Raw genomic sequence first — 17,953 nt, 5'->3', positions numbered from 1 at the left:
CTTCTCTTGTGCATTTTATATTTATTAATTCCCTAAAACTCTTCTCCATTAAGTGGGCCTCATTTAAAACCAGGCCTAGAGAAACCATTTTCATATACGGTTTTAATTCATAGCCATTGGGCTTGGTCACAGATCTGAAAGGGAAAGTATGGGTAGCAGTGTGGTCTTACGAAGAGAACACGACACACTGGACTTGGGGCCAGGACTCCAGCCAGCTTGTTTTAGACGTAGTTAGCCAGACTACTGAAAATCCAATGCTTGGAATGTCTAGGGGTCCAAGGACTGCCCAAAATAGTCCATAACCTGTGTACAGAAGACATGCAAGTAAGAGTAAGCATAGACAGGTGATTAGGTATGTACCTTGAGGCAGGCAGCTTAGTTTCTGAACTTTGACCGGCAATGCTGACCACCTGGGGTGATGGCAAGTATATTAAAGAAATCAAAAAGGTCCGTCAAAGCGACTTGGGTCCCACATCGGTTCAATCCGGTTTGATGTGGAGGAGCAGAACAAACAACCAGGTCCAACCCCCTCACCTCCTCAAAGGGGTTTCGAAAAGGACAGGAGTCAAGGGCCTTTGCTCAATTCCTGTGTCTTCTCACCTCCTTTTGACATTTTCAAAAGTAATGAGGTAGCGTCGACAGAAATGTGCTTGTTTGAAATTAGATGGTCCTTAACTCGCGTGTCATTTTATTGATAAAACAATAGCATAGTTTTTAAACGTGCATGATTTTCTACTCCGACAATCAACAGCTGATTCAAAGTGGTTGTGGCAGATAACGCTTCTGTTGTGGGATACATTGATATCACACACTCGAACCACACCACCACATCGGTTTCCGGGTTACAGAGGACAGACTTTTGCCCAAATGAGAAAACCCTAAGGAAATGCAATTGAGATTCTCCCATGGCATCCAGAAGTCTTGAACCAAAGAGTGCAGACTAGCCAGGCCCTTTATCAACTCCAAACAGGAAATTACCTCAGAGTACCTTTGATAGTATAACCTGACAATGGAGGGTAGCCAGACTGTGGCATATCAGCACAGGCCACTAGTAGTCATGGGCACATTTTAGAGCAAAGGTATTCAACTCTTATCTTACGAGGTCCAGAGCCTGCTGGTTCTGTTCTACCTGATCATTAATTACACACATCTGGTGTCCCAGATCTAAGTCACTCCCTAATTAGAGGGGAACAATGAAAAAAAAAGCAGTGGAACTGGATATGAGGTCCAGAGTTGAGTTTGAGGGTTACAGAGTGAGTATTAATTCAAATGGGACATATGAACAGGCTGAGAATTGTTGACGTTTCATTTATTGTATAAAATAAATCTACAAAAGTATAACTGCATTGAAATCGTATGCACATTTATACATAAAAATAAATCAGATATTTCAGACCAATTAATACATATTGCATAGAACAAGGCACAGATTCAAGGTCAGTGTTAAAATACAGCCGTTCTTGAAAACAGGTCAACTTAAAAATCGGCGAGATGACTGGAAATGACCACATTTGCTTCCATTTTTTTTTAATAAGAATAATAAACAATAATGCAAAGAATAGTAAGCAGCATACATTTTTTTGCCACTGACTGATGAGAAATGCTTTGTTTTAAAGGCTTTGGATTAATAAAGTCATCACTGACAAAGTTGTTGGCTAACTGTTTCCCGACTGATCGATTGCCAAACACCAGAGACATAGCCCAACACACTACCGCCATTCACTTCCCTGAAAAACAAAACAAGGGTCAAATATATTACACAGCATTTCTTGGCAGAATTTGACTGCATGTTCTGTACAACCCAAATGTTAGTGTCATGTTAGAATAAATATGTGTACACCTGAAAATAATAATAAATAACTTCATAATCACTTAGTTCAAATTATTTTCAAAATATTTCTTGATGTCTGCAATTGTGTTTGAACTGAACTAAAAGACCTTGCAAGGTTACCCTTGTATTTCACTTGATATCCTTTTGAGTCAGATCAATTGAGCAAATTCAAAACATGCCATACAGGAAAAGGAAACATAGTCCGTCTACAAATAGAGTTGAAAGCTCATACACAGCAGTATGATATTCAACTAACAAATTATGAATAATACATTAAAATATAGTAGACAAAAAAACTTGAATGAGGCCTATGAAAAATTCAATAACATTGATAAGCTGTCCATATACAAAATATTTTTAAAGTACCCTCAATTTGGACGCATCAGTGTATACCCATGGTGCTGTATGCAAAAAGATATATCTTTGCATTTGGAGTAGAGAAAAAAAAATGTATGGCTGTGTTGACAAAAAAAAAGACAAAAAAAGCAATAGAAATCAAGGAACAGGGTAATAGTACAGACAAAAGGCACTCAAATTGCAATCAAATCAATGCATTCCATACAGTATATTCAACATTTTGTTTCCATTTTGGAAAGGCGAGCACAACGCATGCACAGTGTAGTTAAAACGTCTCTGGTGAAGTCTCTCTTACAATTTCCGGACATTGAAAAAAAAGAAAAAATAAGTTTAATATTTCGCCGCCTACGGCACTTTTTATCCGGTTTGTTGTGTTCATTAAGGGCACACCGTAGCAAAACGGAAAATGTAAATGAGCATTTCTTATTGGACAAGCGACTTGCCGTTTCATTCAGTTTTCTTCCTTTTTGTGCCTATTGAACACGACCCCGATGTCAGTCAAGACCCCACCAGGACTTCCATAATGTGGTCGAGCTCAGCCAGGTCCATTTTGAAGGGCTGGTTTTGGGCCAGAGGGGGAGAGCCCGCCCCTCCCCCACTGTAACTGGACAGAGTCTTGACCAGGTCGTCCGCAGTGACCATGGGGGTCGTTTTGGACACCCCCAAGTTCGGCGGTATTGAAGAGGCGCCGCAGGGGAGGTTAAAGTCATACATGGAGGTGTCGATGTCCGTGAATAGAATGTCGTCCAGGGCAAAGTCAGTGAGGAAGCCCCCGGAGGAGGGCGATATGTCTGCGGGGGTGCCGGGAGGGTCTGCCAACACATTTTTTGCAGCCTGGCTTTCGTCCAGCAAGAGCGACTCCTTGTCCTTCGGGCTGTATGTCCTCCCTTCCTCTTTCATGTCCATCCCTGCTGGTAGAGAGGGTGGGGGCTGGGGTGAAGGTGGAGGAGACAAAGGTAGGGAGGAGGTAGTAGAGGTTGTCACCGCGATGGGGCACAGCTCCTCGATCTCCTCCAAAGCTGAGGAGAAGCTGTCCTTGGCAGGAGGCGAGACAGGCTCTGACGGTCTCAGCGAGACAGGGTGGTGACCCAAGGGGTGGGGTGAGGACGGCGGCAAGGCGAAGAACAGTGGCGGGTCATCGTCCAGGAGCGAGGCCGGGGTCAAACCAGAGTCCAGCGACGACAGTGGCGAGAGGGGCGGGGAGAGGACGCCGCCGAACGCAGATGTCGGAGCTTCGTGGTAGCTCTCGTCCTCGGTGATGTTCGGCGCCGGCGGCGGGACGGCGAAGAAGTGTGCGCGCAGCCCCGCACCGCCTTCCTCTTTGAACTCGTGGTGGATGCGGCGGATGACGTTGTTGATGAGCACGCGGCGCTGAAGGGCTGGCTCGGTGGCGGGCGTCCGCGGCGGCCCATACAGCTTCATCAAGGAGATGTTTAGCACCGTCTGGCGCTGCAGCGTGTAGTTAACCCTTGAGTGGCTGCCTGCTGCGCCGGCCGCTGATGTGAGGAGCGCCTTGCCCTCCTCCAGGCCGTCCTCATCCAGTTTGCGCTTCACGCCGTTACCCAACATATATCTGTGGGAGAGACCAGAAACAAGGTGTCAGGAGAAAAATATATATGGTTGCTTTTACTTCATATGTGAAAGAGTGAGTAGTAGTCAGTGAGAGACAGCTGTGTGAAAGAGACTGCTGGGAGACACACCACATCAAAACGAAGTCAGAGATCACAGTTACACTTGTATGTGTATGTGATATGAGTGTTTAAAATGAACAAACATCTGTGAGAGGAAAAGCCCTCGTTCATAGTTTTATCAGCAATATAACAAGTGGAAAAAATCCACTTCTCACTCAAACTACAACACGAGCTTCCTGGAAGCAGGGGGGCTTCCTCGCAAACAGTGACAAGAAATGAAACGAGCAAGCAGCGAACACACGCTCAGCGTCAGTGTATGGGGTGGGGGGGCAGGAGGGGGTTTTGGTGTCAGCTGACCAGCTAGCATGTGAGGCGGCGTCAGCTGACTAGGTGGGTGGCAGCAAGCTCTGACAAAGGGTAAGAGTCCCAAATGGCACCCCATTCCTTATGTAGTGCACTACTTTTGACCAGAGCTCTATGGGCCCTAGTCAAAAGTACTACACTATAAATAGGGAATAGGGTGCCATTTGGGACACAAGCAAGTTCCCAACTGAACCACCTGACTCAATCAGAATACGGCGCTAACAGACGTGTCAGCACAGGAAACTGACTTCCTGCCCGGACACAGCATAGAAAACAGGCAGAAATGGCCCTGCTGTTTTATCGATTTACGCTCAAAATGGTCACGTGGGCTTTTTTTTTTTTTTTTTTTTTTTACATACATACATACATACATACATACTATACATACATACATACATACATACTTGAAGTCGGAAGTTTACTGGTTGAATAATAGTAGAGAATGATTTATTTCAGCTTTGATTTCTTTCATCACATTCCCAGTGCGTGAGAAGTTTACATACACTCAATTCATATTTGGTAGCATTGCCTTTAAACGTTTCGGGTAGCCTTCCACAACCTTCCCACAATAAGTTTTGTGAATTTTGGCCCATTCCTCCTGACCGAGCTGGTGTAACAGTCAGGTTTGTAGGCCTCCTTGCTCACACACGCTTTTTCAGTTCTGCCCACAAATTTTGTATAGGATTGCAGTCAGGGCTTTGTGATGGCCACTCCAATACCTTGCCTTTGTTGTCCTTAAGCCATTTTGCCACAACTTTGGAAGTATGCTTGGGGTCATTGTCCATTTGGAAGACCCATTTGCGACCAAGCTTTAACTTCCTGACTGATGTCTTTAGATGTTGCTTCAATATATCCACATCATTTTCCTCCCTCATGATGCCATCTATTTTGTGAAGTGCACCAGTCCCTCCTGCAGCAAAGCATCCCCACAACATGATGCTGCCACCCCCGTGCTTCACGGTTGGGATGGTGTTCTTCGGCTTGCAAGCCTCCCCATTTTTCCTCCAAACATAACCATGGTCATTATGACCAAACAGTTCTATTTTTGTTTCATCAGACCAGAGGACATTTCACCAAAAAGTACAATCTTGGCTGATTTCTTTTGATTTTCCCATGATGTCAAGCAAAGAGGCACTGAGTTTGAAGGTAGGCCTTTGACAAGAAATTTGTGGAGTGGTTGAAAAACTAGTTTTTAATGACTTCAACCTAAGTGTATGTAAACTTCCGACTTCAACTGTATATACACACACACAGATTATCTTGGCAAAGGAGAAATGGTCAGGGATATTTTATTTCCGCTCATGAAACATGGGACCAAGACTTTACATGTTGCGTTTTATATTTTTGTTCAGTATGTATGTAAGAGATAGATAGATATCTCTCCCTCTTACATACATAACAAAAATATAAAAACGCAACATGTAAAAAGTCTCGGTCCCATGTTTCATGAGCGAAAATAAAATATCCCCGAAATTTTCCATACGCAAAAAAAAGCTTATTTCGCTCAAATTTGTTTACATCCCTGTTAGTGACCATTTCTCCTTTGCCAAGATAATCAGTACGTCCAACTGGCTTCACGATCACGTGTAACCACGCTAGCCCAGGACCTCCACATCCGGCTTCTTCACCTGTGGGATTGTCTAATTTCATTAGACATTTTCAGACACACAGCACAACACAACTGGGCCCCCTGTCCTACCTATTGCAAACTATGTAGGAAAGGAGTAAAATGTATAGATAATTATCATCGCGGTGTAGTTTCTGTCCTCATATCCATTCCAACTCATTCACTCACCTCCCTTATATATCGTCAGCTTGTCTTTCTGAGATGAGAAACAGAATGAGGTCAGAAACCAACGAGGGAAAGATAGTACCTCTGTATCATACACACTAGGCCAGGGGTTACCAAACTTTTTTGGCCCATGGCCCCATTTTGAGGACCTCAACCATGGGAATTGTTTGTTGTTGTAATTCATATCCAATGTTAACTTTTTATTTGGGGCCATGTCAGTCAATTGATCATTTGTCTGACATAATGAATCTTCTCAACACCACCTCATCGCTGCTGTCACAGCCAACCTGGACCGACATTTGATTTTAATCCAGTCGAGAGCGCTGATGGTGCTTTCAAGACAACTGGGAACTCTGAGAAATATGGAGGCAAAATCATGACGTCAGTGATCTTCAGGTCAGACAGTCGGAGCTCTAGAAAGAGGCCCCGTGTTCCCGAGCTGGTATTCTGAGACGGATGACCGTTCAAATACAGTTTCCACACATTTTTTTTGTTCCCCCTCGCTCTCCAATAATAATAGTTCTCTCTGAATCCACTGATATGTAGAATGTTTTTGTATTTCCCCTGCATGCTTGTGTTCAGTTTCCCAAATAAGTCTGTTACGACAAGGAGACACTCATTTCATTACACAGAAAGTCAACCAAGTCTGTTTTCTTTTACATCCACTGTGAATGACAACAGTTCCTCTCTCAATGCGAAAAAAATCTTTCCAACACTCCCCCTCAATAGCCAAGCCTCAATGTGAAATAGAACGTTGTCATGCTCTGATCTCATATCGCCACAGTTAAGTGAACAGGCGTGTGCGCAGTGAATGTGGTTTGATGTATTTTATAATCAACCTGCTGCAGTACATCTCTGATTTCTGTGCTCAGCTCTTTTGCCGCCAGTTGCTCTCGGTGTATCATACAATGCGTCTATACGGCAGAGGGCAGGCCTCGGCACTAGAGTACAGAGGCCTGCCCTCCATAGATGGCGCCCCCATCTATGCAAAAGTCCATCATTCAATCCCATGGAACCTGTTTTTCGTCAATATAGCCACGCAGCACACTTAACACGCCCTGTGACGTTTCATGCTCGGGAATCATGAGACAGAACAATATGTCCTTATGAATGACATCCCACTACATGTACAGCGAACAGAAAAAGTCAATGCATGGTCATCTCAGCCCTCACACACTCTTTTCACCATTTCAATTGCGGCCGGTAATATCAAAGTCTGCAGTAGTGTGTGGTTTCATAGAGTGGCGTGCCTAGCCATTCACCATGGAATGATTCAAGTGCAACGCTATCTGGTTGAATTTTATCTTTTGGATTTGAATAATTTTTTCATTTAGGTTTTTAAAGGTAAACTACATTACAATGATCGAGATAAAGACAACACACACACACACACACACACACATATTTTTTTAATTCTGATTTTTTTTTTTTTCAGGATTTGGGAAGTTCTCCCACGGCCCCATTTTCATATCAGGGACCTAGTTTGGGAACTGCCCACACGAGAATGCCTCCCAAACTGTCACCTAAGATGGAGCACAGAGCACACCTCTCCTGCAGTGCATTGTCTCACTGGTACGTGTAACTCTACCCTGCTACATAAACTACTGCACACAGCCTGCGAGAGACTCGCCCCTTTCAGTCCGTTGTGTAACGTGTGCTACCTTGATGAAAGCCAGAGGGAAAGAGATTCACTATCCCATTTCCAAACCGGGTTCTTGTAGAGATCATTGCTGTGTGTGTGAGTGAGTGAGTGAGTGAGTGAGTGAGTGAGTGAGTGAGTGAGTGAGTGAGTGAGTGAGTGAGTGAGTGAGTGAGTGAGTGAGTGAGAGAGAGAGTGAGTTTGTGTGTGAGAAAGAGAGAGGGTTTGTGTGTGAGAAAGAGAGAGGGATTTAGTGTGTCAGCTTTGCTTAGAGCCACACACGCCAACTTGGACTCTGAACACACCAAACCCCCCCAGGGCGTGTGTGAGGGAAGTGCATGCGCGTGGCTGGGGATAGCTCCACACTCGCCTGTTACCATGACGAATACAGTCAGCTGGGAATCCAGGGAGAGAGAGGGAGGAGGTATGGATGAGGTAGGGAGGAGGGACAAGCAAGGGAGGAAAGAAAGAACCAACATGTTTCTCCACTCAGGCTGCCATCACTATTGCAGCTGGTGCTTGGATATGGAAGTGGAGGTGAGAGAGCAACTTGGTGTGTGTGTGTGTGTGTGTGTGTGTGTGTGTGTGTGTGTGTGTGTGTGTGTGCACGCAGTGCACACATGGAGTGCATCCAAAATGGCCCCTTATTCACTAGTGCACTACTTTGATGTAGCTAGGCTACATTTTGTAGTAGTTCCCTCGCTGCAAATACTATGCCTCCACATACCTCCCCCACTCAATAAAATGATTCATCCGCCCCCTATTCCGTTCACTTATTCCTTTCACACGTGGGGCCCTTCGACGCTGCCATCTGCTGACACTGTCTGAAGACGGTTGAGAGATGCAGAGAGAGAGAGAGACAGAATAGAGAAGACTGATAGGGGATTTTGGCAGAGAGGGAAAGACAGGGGTGACAAAGAGAAAGACAGAGGAAAGGAAGGTAAAAGGGAGAGTTGAGAGAGAGAAGAGGAAAAAAAGAGCAGCAGCAATATAGGAACACACCTTCCTTTAACAAAAACAACACAAAAGTGTCTGATTACAACAGCATTCCAGCCACACAGAAGGCTTTCTTTCACTCCATACTCACAGCAGGCTTACAGCGATGGCACTCAGATTACACTCAGATTGCCTCGTCCCAATGTCCACCCCTTGAGCACATGACCACTTCAAACTCATGTCCCAACATGAACTTCTTGGTTCTCCCAAGAGCTCTGTGTTCCGATACACCAGGGTCGTATTCATTAGCGCACACCGTAGCACAACGTGCTTTAACTGGAGAAAAAATTACTAAAACAGGACTTTCTTATTGGACAAGCTCAAGCAATCCCTCCCCGTTTGCTTCCTAGTGAATAGGACCCAGAATCCGTCCACATGTTATTGATAATTATTCAGTAATGTTATTTCAGTGTGTGCTTCCATGAAGTGCCAGGGATTTGTAGAGCCCCATCTGGGACAAGGTCAAAATGTCATTGGATTATTACCTTTTTTTGGGGGGGGTGGTAGCAGGCAGCTGCATGCCTTACATACTCAGCAGGCATCGTCATCTTGCGGAAGGTCTCGGTTGTACACCGATTTCTAATACAAACTCTGCCGTGCACACTTAGGCTGGAAGAGCAATTCCAGATCCTGCACCTTTCTCAATGGCACAGTGCAGCCTGCACCGGAGATTGCAACCCTCATTCATCAACAAGCCTAATCATTCTATTTCCCACACTATTTCTTTAAAAAGTTCTGTCAGACTTCCAAGTCCTTCAAGATTGCAGTAGAAGTTAAACATTCATATTTGTAATGCAAGCATTCGCGGCCTCAATTTTGCCCAAAAGGTTCCTGGAAGATAATAATTTTATGCCAGGTTGAAAGACAAGGTTCACTGTTGGGCTCTGGTCATGCGAGAAACCACACTCAGAAGCCGGGCTGGCCTGGCATTAGGATTGTTTGCCTTGGTTTCTCCAGCAGGCAAGTGGATTCTTGTAGCACTGATTTAATGGGCTTGTTCGGAAGAGACTCCAACTGCGTCTGAAACGGCACTCTATATAGTGCACTACTTTAGACTAGGGCCTTGGTCAAAATAATCTGACTATACAGGGAATAGGGTGCCATTTTGGACAGACCTAAGCTTGTTTGGAAGAGATGCAGAGTTACGGAGAGTTATTTTGATTGATCACCAAGAGGGGGATTTCAGAGCCAATTTGCTGAAATATTTAGGTGAACTTCAGCCCTCCTGCTCGCATAGTAGAAGAAAAAGAAAAAGAGGAACGAATAGTGTTTACTGGAAACCAGAGCAGACAGAGTCAAGGAAGCAAAGGTGGACTTTAGTCACGGAGATGGAATGCTGAGTCTAGTAGTGTGGACTGTGTGCCTACTTGCAAATCTGTGCAGATTCCTTGTGGTTGATCGTTGCATGTTGGTAGCCCTTTGGTGGATTTCTTACTATTCTTTTTCATATTTTATTAATGCCTCACTCCAATTCGTTGGTGTTTTTATGGGCAATTCATGCACACGTTAAAATCTTTGTCATTATTAAATCAAATTGTTGCATTAGGCCTCTGAGACGACAATCGTTTCCAATGCATGCAACGGAACTCTACAACAACAAAAACATCCATATTTCCCTGTCACTCGGCCCTACAGACGAAATGCAAATAACACTTTGCACTGTTAGGTTCCTACAAGGCAGCAGCCAGAACTAGCCCTTTTTGCCTCCCACATCTCTGAACCAGTGCTAAACTATTTGGAAGTCTTCACAGCAGTAGTTAAAAGCTTTAAAAAAAACAAAAAAACAGTAAAACAAAGCCAGAGGGCTGTATCAGATTAATTCAGAGGCCCCATTCCCCCAGTCAAGTCTGTAAGTATGGCGTACTCATTAACTTTTAGCCTAAACAGTTTGAAAAGGCATGTATGGCTTCTATTTTCTAAACTACTGGTTTAGCTTCCAGAAACTATCGCTCATCACATTCCTGTCAAAAGGTGACAATGAGTCACTCAAACAACAACTACAATGTGATGACCAAATCAATATCTGAAGAGTCACAACAAAGCTACCGGCAAGTCTCAAATGTAAAATAAAAATATGCAACGTTACATAACGCTCCTGTACTTACAAAGTAGCAATTGTACTGGGACCCACATGAACGACAACGTTTTCAGTGAACAAAGTTATATTGGTGTGAAGTCCCTCCTCCCACTCCCTACATGCCACCAAAAAGTTGTTTTGTAGCCAAGGCCCTATGATCACTGTTGGTAATGACATGGCTCTAGCATTTGAAACGAAACTAAGTCACGCGTGGGTGTCACTTGCTCTTTCAAAATGTCAGAAAAACATTATTCAGACATTCCCACTACCGGAGCACTAAGACTGCGGGAAATCGTATGGGTGACTAACCTAACAACGATTGTATTTATTGATACATCTAAATTGAATGGTTTTGGGTTCTCTGTCATGACAAAACGCGTGTTGGATCAATTCACTGTATGAACTGTCACTGACGTATTACTGTAGCTGTCACAACAGCTGCCCTTGACCTCCAAAGGCATACGCCACAGATAGCCCCTATGGCTGTGATGGGGGCGCCATAGCCTGCTCACCGCCACCTGCCACAAAGTACTCAGTCGGCTCTTCACTGAACTGGAGACTTAAAAACAATATTACGTTCCCGTTTCGAGCATTAGGGCCTCCTTCCACATGCAACACTATAACAGACAAGTAGCTAAATGTAACAAAAAAAAGCCACTCAGACCGAGGTGCTTTCTCTCTCCAGACTCAAGACACAGCAACAAAATGCGACAAAAATGCTTTTTTTTTTTAAAAAGAGAATGGCAAACAGGTAAATAACGGCCAATAATTCATTTATACGTAAATCAAAGCATAATTATTCCATGTTGAAGCGTGTTTAAATAATCCTAACATTGGTGAATGCAACGCAGTCAAACTTACCACATGTAGTTCCAGCAAGGGTTTCAAATCCTGCATCGGGGTCAAATTGACGCCAAGAACAGAGGATCTACAACGAGGAACACCAGACATCGAACTCCTCGCCGTCTATACTTTCATTTCCGCGCCGCGGTTCTCCAAAATAGCCGTGGAGCTCTACACAATGGCGAGCTGTCGAGGAGACCGATGAGTCTAGTCACAGACAACTACCGTTCACTGAACAGCAGGACAGGCACTGCCGGAGCTATTTTTTTCTCCGCCGATAGACCTACAACTACACTGGCTAGGAATGACGTAAAGTGAAATTACGCTCTGAACTGACAGTGTTGACTGGTACGGTGGCACACGCCTCGCCCCCATGTAGCTTGGGAAGCCACTAGTGGGCGCTATGGATCTCCACTATCGTCTGGGCTTAATGTGCCCAGCCGGTAATACACTATAGTGTCCCCCGGTGAAAACGGTCTGTGCTTAAAACATTCTCTATCCAGGCTGCAGAGGCTGCGATATCCTCCTTAACACGATTCAATGTCAAGGCTACAAAAACGGGGAAAATATGCGTACTTTCTTTTTGAAACACCATTTCCCACCGCCATGCTAAAGTGGCTATGTAGCGTATCACATTCAGCCAATCAGGTTGAAGCAGTCTGTTTTTTCCACCCCTAACATAGCAGCGTAAAAGAAACAAGGATAGTTTCAAAATAAAAGTTGTGCTAACTGAACATAGTTTTAAATGACGTATTGGATTTGTTGGCATTAAATCGTTCACTGAACATTATTCCGTCTATGAAGTGAAATTATAAAGTTACAATTTGATTGAGTAGAATGTATTTTTGTACACAGATGCAATATGCAATTAACGTAATGATAGTTTCGTTTACAGGTTTATTAAATTATATGTTCATGTGTGCAATCTGAAAGGTGTAATTAATAATGATAAAATAACAAATTAGATCCGAATGCTCTTACTAATCACCCTATTTCTCTCTTTCTCTATGCCTGAGGACACCCTGGCCTGATGATTCCTCCTGGCTTTGCCTGTCTCAAGCCCACCGGGTCGTGCTGCTGACTACTATGACACTTACCACCACACCCACATACCTAACTAAATTGCATATTGCATCGGTGGTAAAACATGTATTCTACTCTAAATCTCGTTTTAACTTTATAATTTCACTTCACAAATGTTTAACATGTTGTATTAAAACTGTGAACAATGTTCTGTAAACGAGTTCATGCCAAGAAATCCAATACATGTAATTTAAAACTATGTTCTGTGTGTACAACTTTTATTTCGAAACTATCAGACCAGGGCTGCATTCCAAACACTATATTTTTACCTCCTCAGGCATCTGGGTAGCCACTTTCCCTTGGGGAATCCACGTCGAAACCGGATGCAGGTCTAATTCACTAACGACGTTGCCCACTCGGCCATCGATTTAGCTCGACGTAGCAAGTGAAGTACTTTGATCACTTGTGAGGTTGATATGAACCACAATTCAACGCAAACTGTAGTCACACTCCAGTGGCCGCGAAGTGTCAAATGTAATCCACACGACTGCATTTTCGGCATGTCAGACAAAATTATTAAATTAGCTTTCAAAAAAAAATATATATAGATGACACTGATTTTAGCGTTTGAAAATTGGCTTATTCTTGTAGTGAGGACCCAATAAAACTCCATAAATATATTTTGGGGAATTTATTGGAATGAATGACCAAACTATAAAACTAGCTAGCTATGGGTACCTCTAGCTAGCTAGCTACGTTAGCTTGCTAGGTACATTAGTTAGGTTAGGTAGGTGTAAGAAAACAGATTGCTGCAACCTGATTAGCTGAATGCGATATGCAACATCTGGGACTAGCATTTAGCAGTGTTGCCAAACTCCTCAGTAAGGAAAGTAGCTATTGGCTGTCCTAAAAGTCGCTAAATGACGTCATGGCCTAATTTGCATAATTGACCATGTGCATGTAATTGTGATGGACGCTGTAGTAGAGAGGAATAATGTCGTGGGAGAGACAAAAAGGGAGTAAAAAACACCCTAAATATGTTTAGAACTACAAATTACATTTCTTCTGTCGATTCTTGTTTTTTTTTGTCGCAATTCCAACCCTCCTCCTTTATCCGGGCTTGGGACTGGCAAAAGTGACCCAAAAGAGACACTCCGGCGGAGTCACTTAGATTTATTTATTTATTTTTTCTTAATTTGTTTTGGTTTTTAACCTTATGGTCCACTTAGGAGCCTACAACAAGTCACAGTAAAACATGAATATTTTTAACCATAACGTTTAACATTTTTTTGTATACAATCTACATGAACAATCTAAATGGACCAAAAAGAGACAATAGAAAAAACTGTCAATGGCAATGTGAGAAAATTATGGTAACTAGTCTGGCCCTAATTCAGGTAAAAACATTTTTTTTAATGTAAGTCAGGGCGGGATCAGCCAGGGCTTCCCGCGTGCGCGATTCATTTGCAGTCTGGACACGGAGGGGTGAACATCTCCTGTTCTGACTGCAGCTGGGAGGGACTGCTGCACAAGGACTGGGCCGCCTGTGAGTGCTTTGGGACAGGGGTGTGGCCCTCGGCAGCACCCGCTGCTCGTTGAGAAGAGTAAGAACGATACGTGCTTTCACGTCAGTCTCAATGACACCAGAAAAAGTCACTAGATTTGTCGCTAGTCGCTTTTTTGAAAAAGTGGCGCTAGAGGGGCCTGAATACCCGCTAAATATAGCGACAAAGTCGCTAAGTTGGCAACATTGGCATTTAGCCACTCTTGTATGGTTGTGGAAAATTGTGTTTCATGAAGAAAGTATGCACATTGAAAAAATGTCACGCCTTCTAGCCATTAAATCGAGTTAAGGAGGAAATCGAAGCCTTTGCAGCCAGAATGGAGAATGTTTTTAGTACGAATCGGTCGCCAGGGGACACGAGTGAATTCCCGGCTTGGCACATTAAGCCCAGACTATAGTGGAGATCCATAGCTCCAACTAGTGTCTGCCCAGGCTACCCCTATGCACAGACCAGACATACATAATTGTCTAAAATAAAACAAAAAAAATCTATGGATGTTGGAATTTGCTGCGCTAAATATCCTAAGCTAGCATATAGAACAAAACCCATTTTGTGTGGTGGCAGCTTTCAGGCAGAATAATAATGATAACATGTAATTGAGAGAAATAGTCAAAGCTTATTCTTGGGAGCATTCTCTTGTCAAGGAGTCTTGCTGTGAGTGAGCAACCACAACTATGTAAGGCATCCAAGCTATTCAACGTTAGACATCTTGGTATTAGCCAGTGCAATATTGTAATGCAAATTTTTTAGTTTGCTGGGGAAATTAAATGTTTTGACAATGATCACTCGTACAACGTAGATCTAATGTACATTAAAGTGTATTACTTTTACGTCAAAGTGTTATTTGTGCCATTATAATGCTTAGAAATCTAACCAGCAACTTTTTCTGAAACTCTCAAAATTGTTTTTAGCCAATTGCCACCTGTCACTCTGGCAACAGCTTCTCCATTGACAACTGGAGACAAATTTCAACTAGTCAAACAGGTTACAACTATGCTGCAGCAGAGAGCTTCAAAGACAAACCCATGGCCACACGTCCAAAACACTTAGTCACATAATAGAGCATAAGCAATCTGCAGAAATAATATTTTTTATCAAGGGATTTATCAAACGTGGGTCGTTATGCGGCTATGCGCACACCTGTGTATGTGTGTGTGCAGACGCTCATTTAGGAAAGAATGATGTGAGCGCCATACTACTCCATTCTCTGGCATCTGTTCAATAATGTGGTGGTTATCCTCGAGTTAGGCAGAGCGTGACATAATTGCAACCAGATGGCAAGAATAAAAACCGGAGGACTCTCCAACACAAGCAGCTGATTCCCTTCAAATTAATGCAGGAGCTGAAGATATGGCATTCCCATCTGTGACCAGTGGAACCCGTTATGAACTTTGGACTGGTTCAAAGTTAAGTTTAACACCTCAGTGTAAATCAGCACAAAAGCCAAGGTTAAAAGTTAAGGCCAGAAACACAGTACATGAGTACTAACTAAGGGAAGTCAAGTGAATGTAGTACAATTTAAATAAAGAAAATGATAATGGCCATTAGGGCCCTGAAAGCGATGGCAATGCCACAGCTGGTAAACAGTCGTGACAGAAGGGCAGCAGTAGTCCGGGCTAGGGGTATTTCTGTCCCTACTAGGGGCAAGAGAGGGGGGCCTGGGTTGCCAGTTGTGAGCGGAACGAGCGCTGCTCTCCTATTTTGGGCCTGGCACCAGTTGAGACAGGGCTGCAGGGCTCCTGCGGTCATCATGGTTTCTCTCCCCTCTCATGTTTCACCCGACCGACCGTCCACCCACAGACAGACGGACCTGAGACTGTACAGAGAACTGCCTTATGACTTCAACCCCAATCAGAGCCCATGCAGGAAATTAGCATCTCGTTACACATCACTCGTAATTACACATTGAAACAAAATGAAGCTGAATGAAAGATGCAGCCCTGAGGGATGCCTACCTTTTGACACGCCAATAGAGTAGCAGTGGTCTAATCACAACAACCATGATGGTACTGGAGCAGAGTGGAGAGGCATGGCGAGAGACAGACCTCTACTCTGAGAATTATGTTTCTTGTAAGCAACTTGAAGCAATTTTAGGACAGGTTAGAGAACGGAAGAGGGTTGAGAAGTTGCTACATCTGACAAACAAGACACCCATATTTCATGGAACTGCCAGAGAAAAAAGGTGGTGTCAATTAAGGCTCCTATTTTCTGCATACATCCTCCAGATTTAGTTTTGCGTCAACGTTTGGCAGATCCTGGGTCAGTTCTTTTGGGCCTCTTACTTACAACATAGACTCTCTGGAGCCGGTTCCGCCACATAGAAAAGCGTACGACTGGCACCCGGGCACTATTTTGAAACAGACCCCCCCTCCATAACGAACCGCCAAGGTTGCCAATTAGCTCCCGAAACCCCATCCCCACCCATCTCTTCCTCCTCCTGCTCTGAGAGAGAACACTGAGGGAGGGCCGTCAGGCTGGGATCAGGAAATGAACGATTGCAGTTTTTTTTTTTAAGGTTGGCTCCTCCGCCGCGGGCATCCATCCATCACTGTATTTTTCTTTCTGTTTTTTTGTCTTGCCTGGCAAGGAACTACTCGGAGCTACTTCAGAATGATACAGTATTGCCATTGGCTTGATTGAGAGTAGCTAAAAAAGAGAGAGGGGGTAGGTCTCGCATGAAAGGATTAAAAGCCAAAAGAAAGTCTAGTGTAACGGAGGCCTTCAATTTAAAGTGTGGCCTGGCTGGAATGAGCGTGTAGATGCTGAGGGGGAAAAGAGAGACATGTATTCGATTATTTAGCACTCACTGTGAGGTAAATTAAATGGTGAGATAGTTGACATATTTGATGAATCACACCCCCAAAATGCTTTCACTGGAGCGCATTGTACATGCATGAACAAGAGGGCCGGGCACTGACATACTGTAACTAAAGCTAATAGGCAGCTCAAGTCATAGTCACTCATTTCATCACTGCTGCAAATTGCAAGATGCCCTTGTGGCAACTCACTTACTGGAAATAGGCTTCTAACCAAAGCAGCTTTAAACTCCATGAAAAGATACATGTACGGTTACGTCAGAGTGTCGCTTGAATAGTCAGGAATGAGTCATCTTCGCTTATGGGCTGTGTAAATACTCAAGGGGAGTGTATACATATGTAGGTTATGTAAAAACTCAAGTCAACAGGATTTTTGTTAATCCTATAGCCGGTGACTAGAAACCGAGTATCTTTTGCTCGCTCATCTTGCCCTGGCTCCCCCCAAAAATTCTGTCAATGAAGTTTAAAATAGGCTGCCTTGTAAAATAAACACGCACCACTTACATTTAGTCTACAGTGAATACAAGGAGGCTGAGTAGCTATAAAATAATGAGTGTTAGAGGAAAAATCCTAAATGCAAGTAGTTGTACTGTTTACTCACAGTACCATAGCAAAGACCAAAAGTCAACCGCTTGAGAATAGAATGTAAAAAACACCTTTCTTAGTTACAATTTTAACAGACAGAAACAGTCACTACCAGTAGTCTAATTCACTGAGCTGTCCATGCAGACTTGTATTATATGTCAGTCGTTTCAGGCTACTGCTAATTCTGATTCATCCGAAGAGAATCAACTCTGTGCTCTGCTGCACACTTAGCCATTGTTCAGGAGGGCGTCAGGCATACAAATGGGACTCGTCTGGCCAGTAGGGCAGCATGCTGTTCAGTGCTAACTGGCAAGATGACAAACAGTCCACAACACCTCTCACTCCATTTGATGATGTTACACTACAAAAAGTATGGCCAAAGCCTGTCTCAAGTGCACACCTGCCGTCTAGGCATGAGTGATAGAACCAAGATTG

The 17,953-nt window shown here is 43.7% G+C and overlaps 1 protein-coding gene across 2 annotated transcripts; it reads right to left on the bottom strand.

Annotated features, from left to right (window-relative positions):
- Positions 1–1,292: 1,292 nt before the first annotated feature.
- LOC106585904 (SERTA domain-containing protein 2) lies at positions 1,293–12,584 on the bottom strand. Of its 2 annotated transcripts, none has more exons than XM_014172650.2 (2): positions 11,548–12,584; positions 1,293–3,761 (listed from the first exon to the last, which is right to left on the bottom strand). In XM_014172650.2, the coding sequence occupies exon 2, from the start codon at positions 3,755–3,757 to the stop codon at positions 2,687–2,689; it is 1,071 nt and encodes a 356-aa protein (XP_014028125.1). In that variant the 5' UTR covers positions 3,758–3,761; positions 11,548–12,584; the 3' UTR covers positions 1,293–2,686. The 2 variants fall into 2 exon arrangements, with proteins under 2 accessions (XP_014028125.1, XP_014028119.1); XM_014172644.2 differs by lacking the exon at positions 11,548–12,584 and adding an exon at positions 10,715–11,444.
- Positions 12,585–17,953: the final 5,369 nt, after the last annotated feature.

The sequence above is a fragment of the Salmo salar genome, chromosome ssa02 (assembly GCF_905237065.1).
Source record: "Salmo salar chromosome ssa02, Ssal_v3.1, whole genome shotgun sequence".
Taxonomy (NCBI): domain Eukaryota; kingdom Metazoa; phylum Chordata; class Actinopteri; order Salmoniformes; family Salmonidae; genus Salmo; species Salmo salar.
Note: the sequence above shows the minus strand (reverse complement) of the source record. Positions and strands in the feature narration are given on the sequence as shown.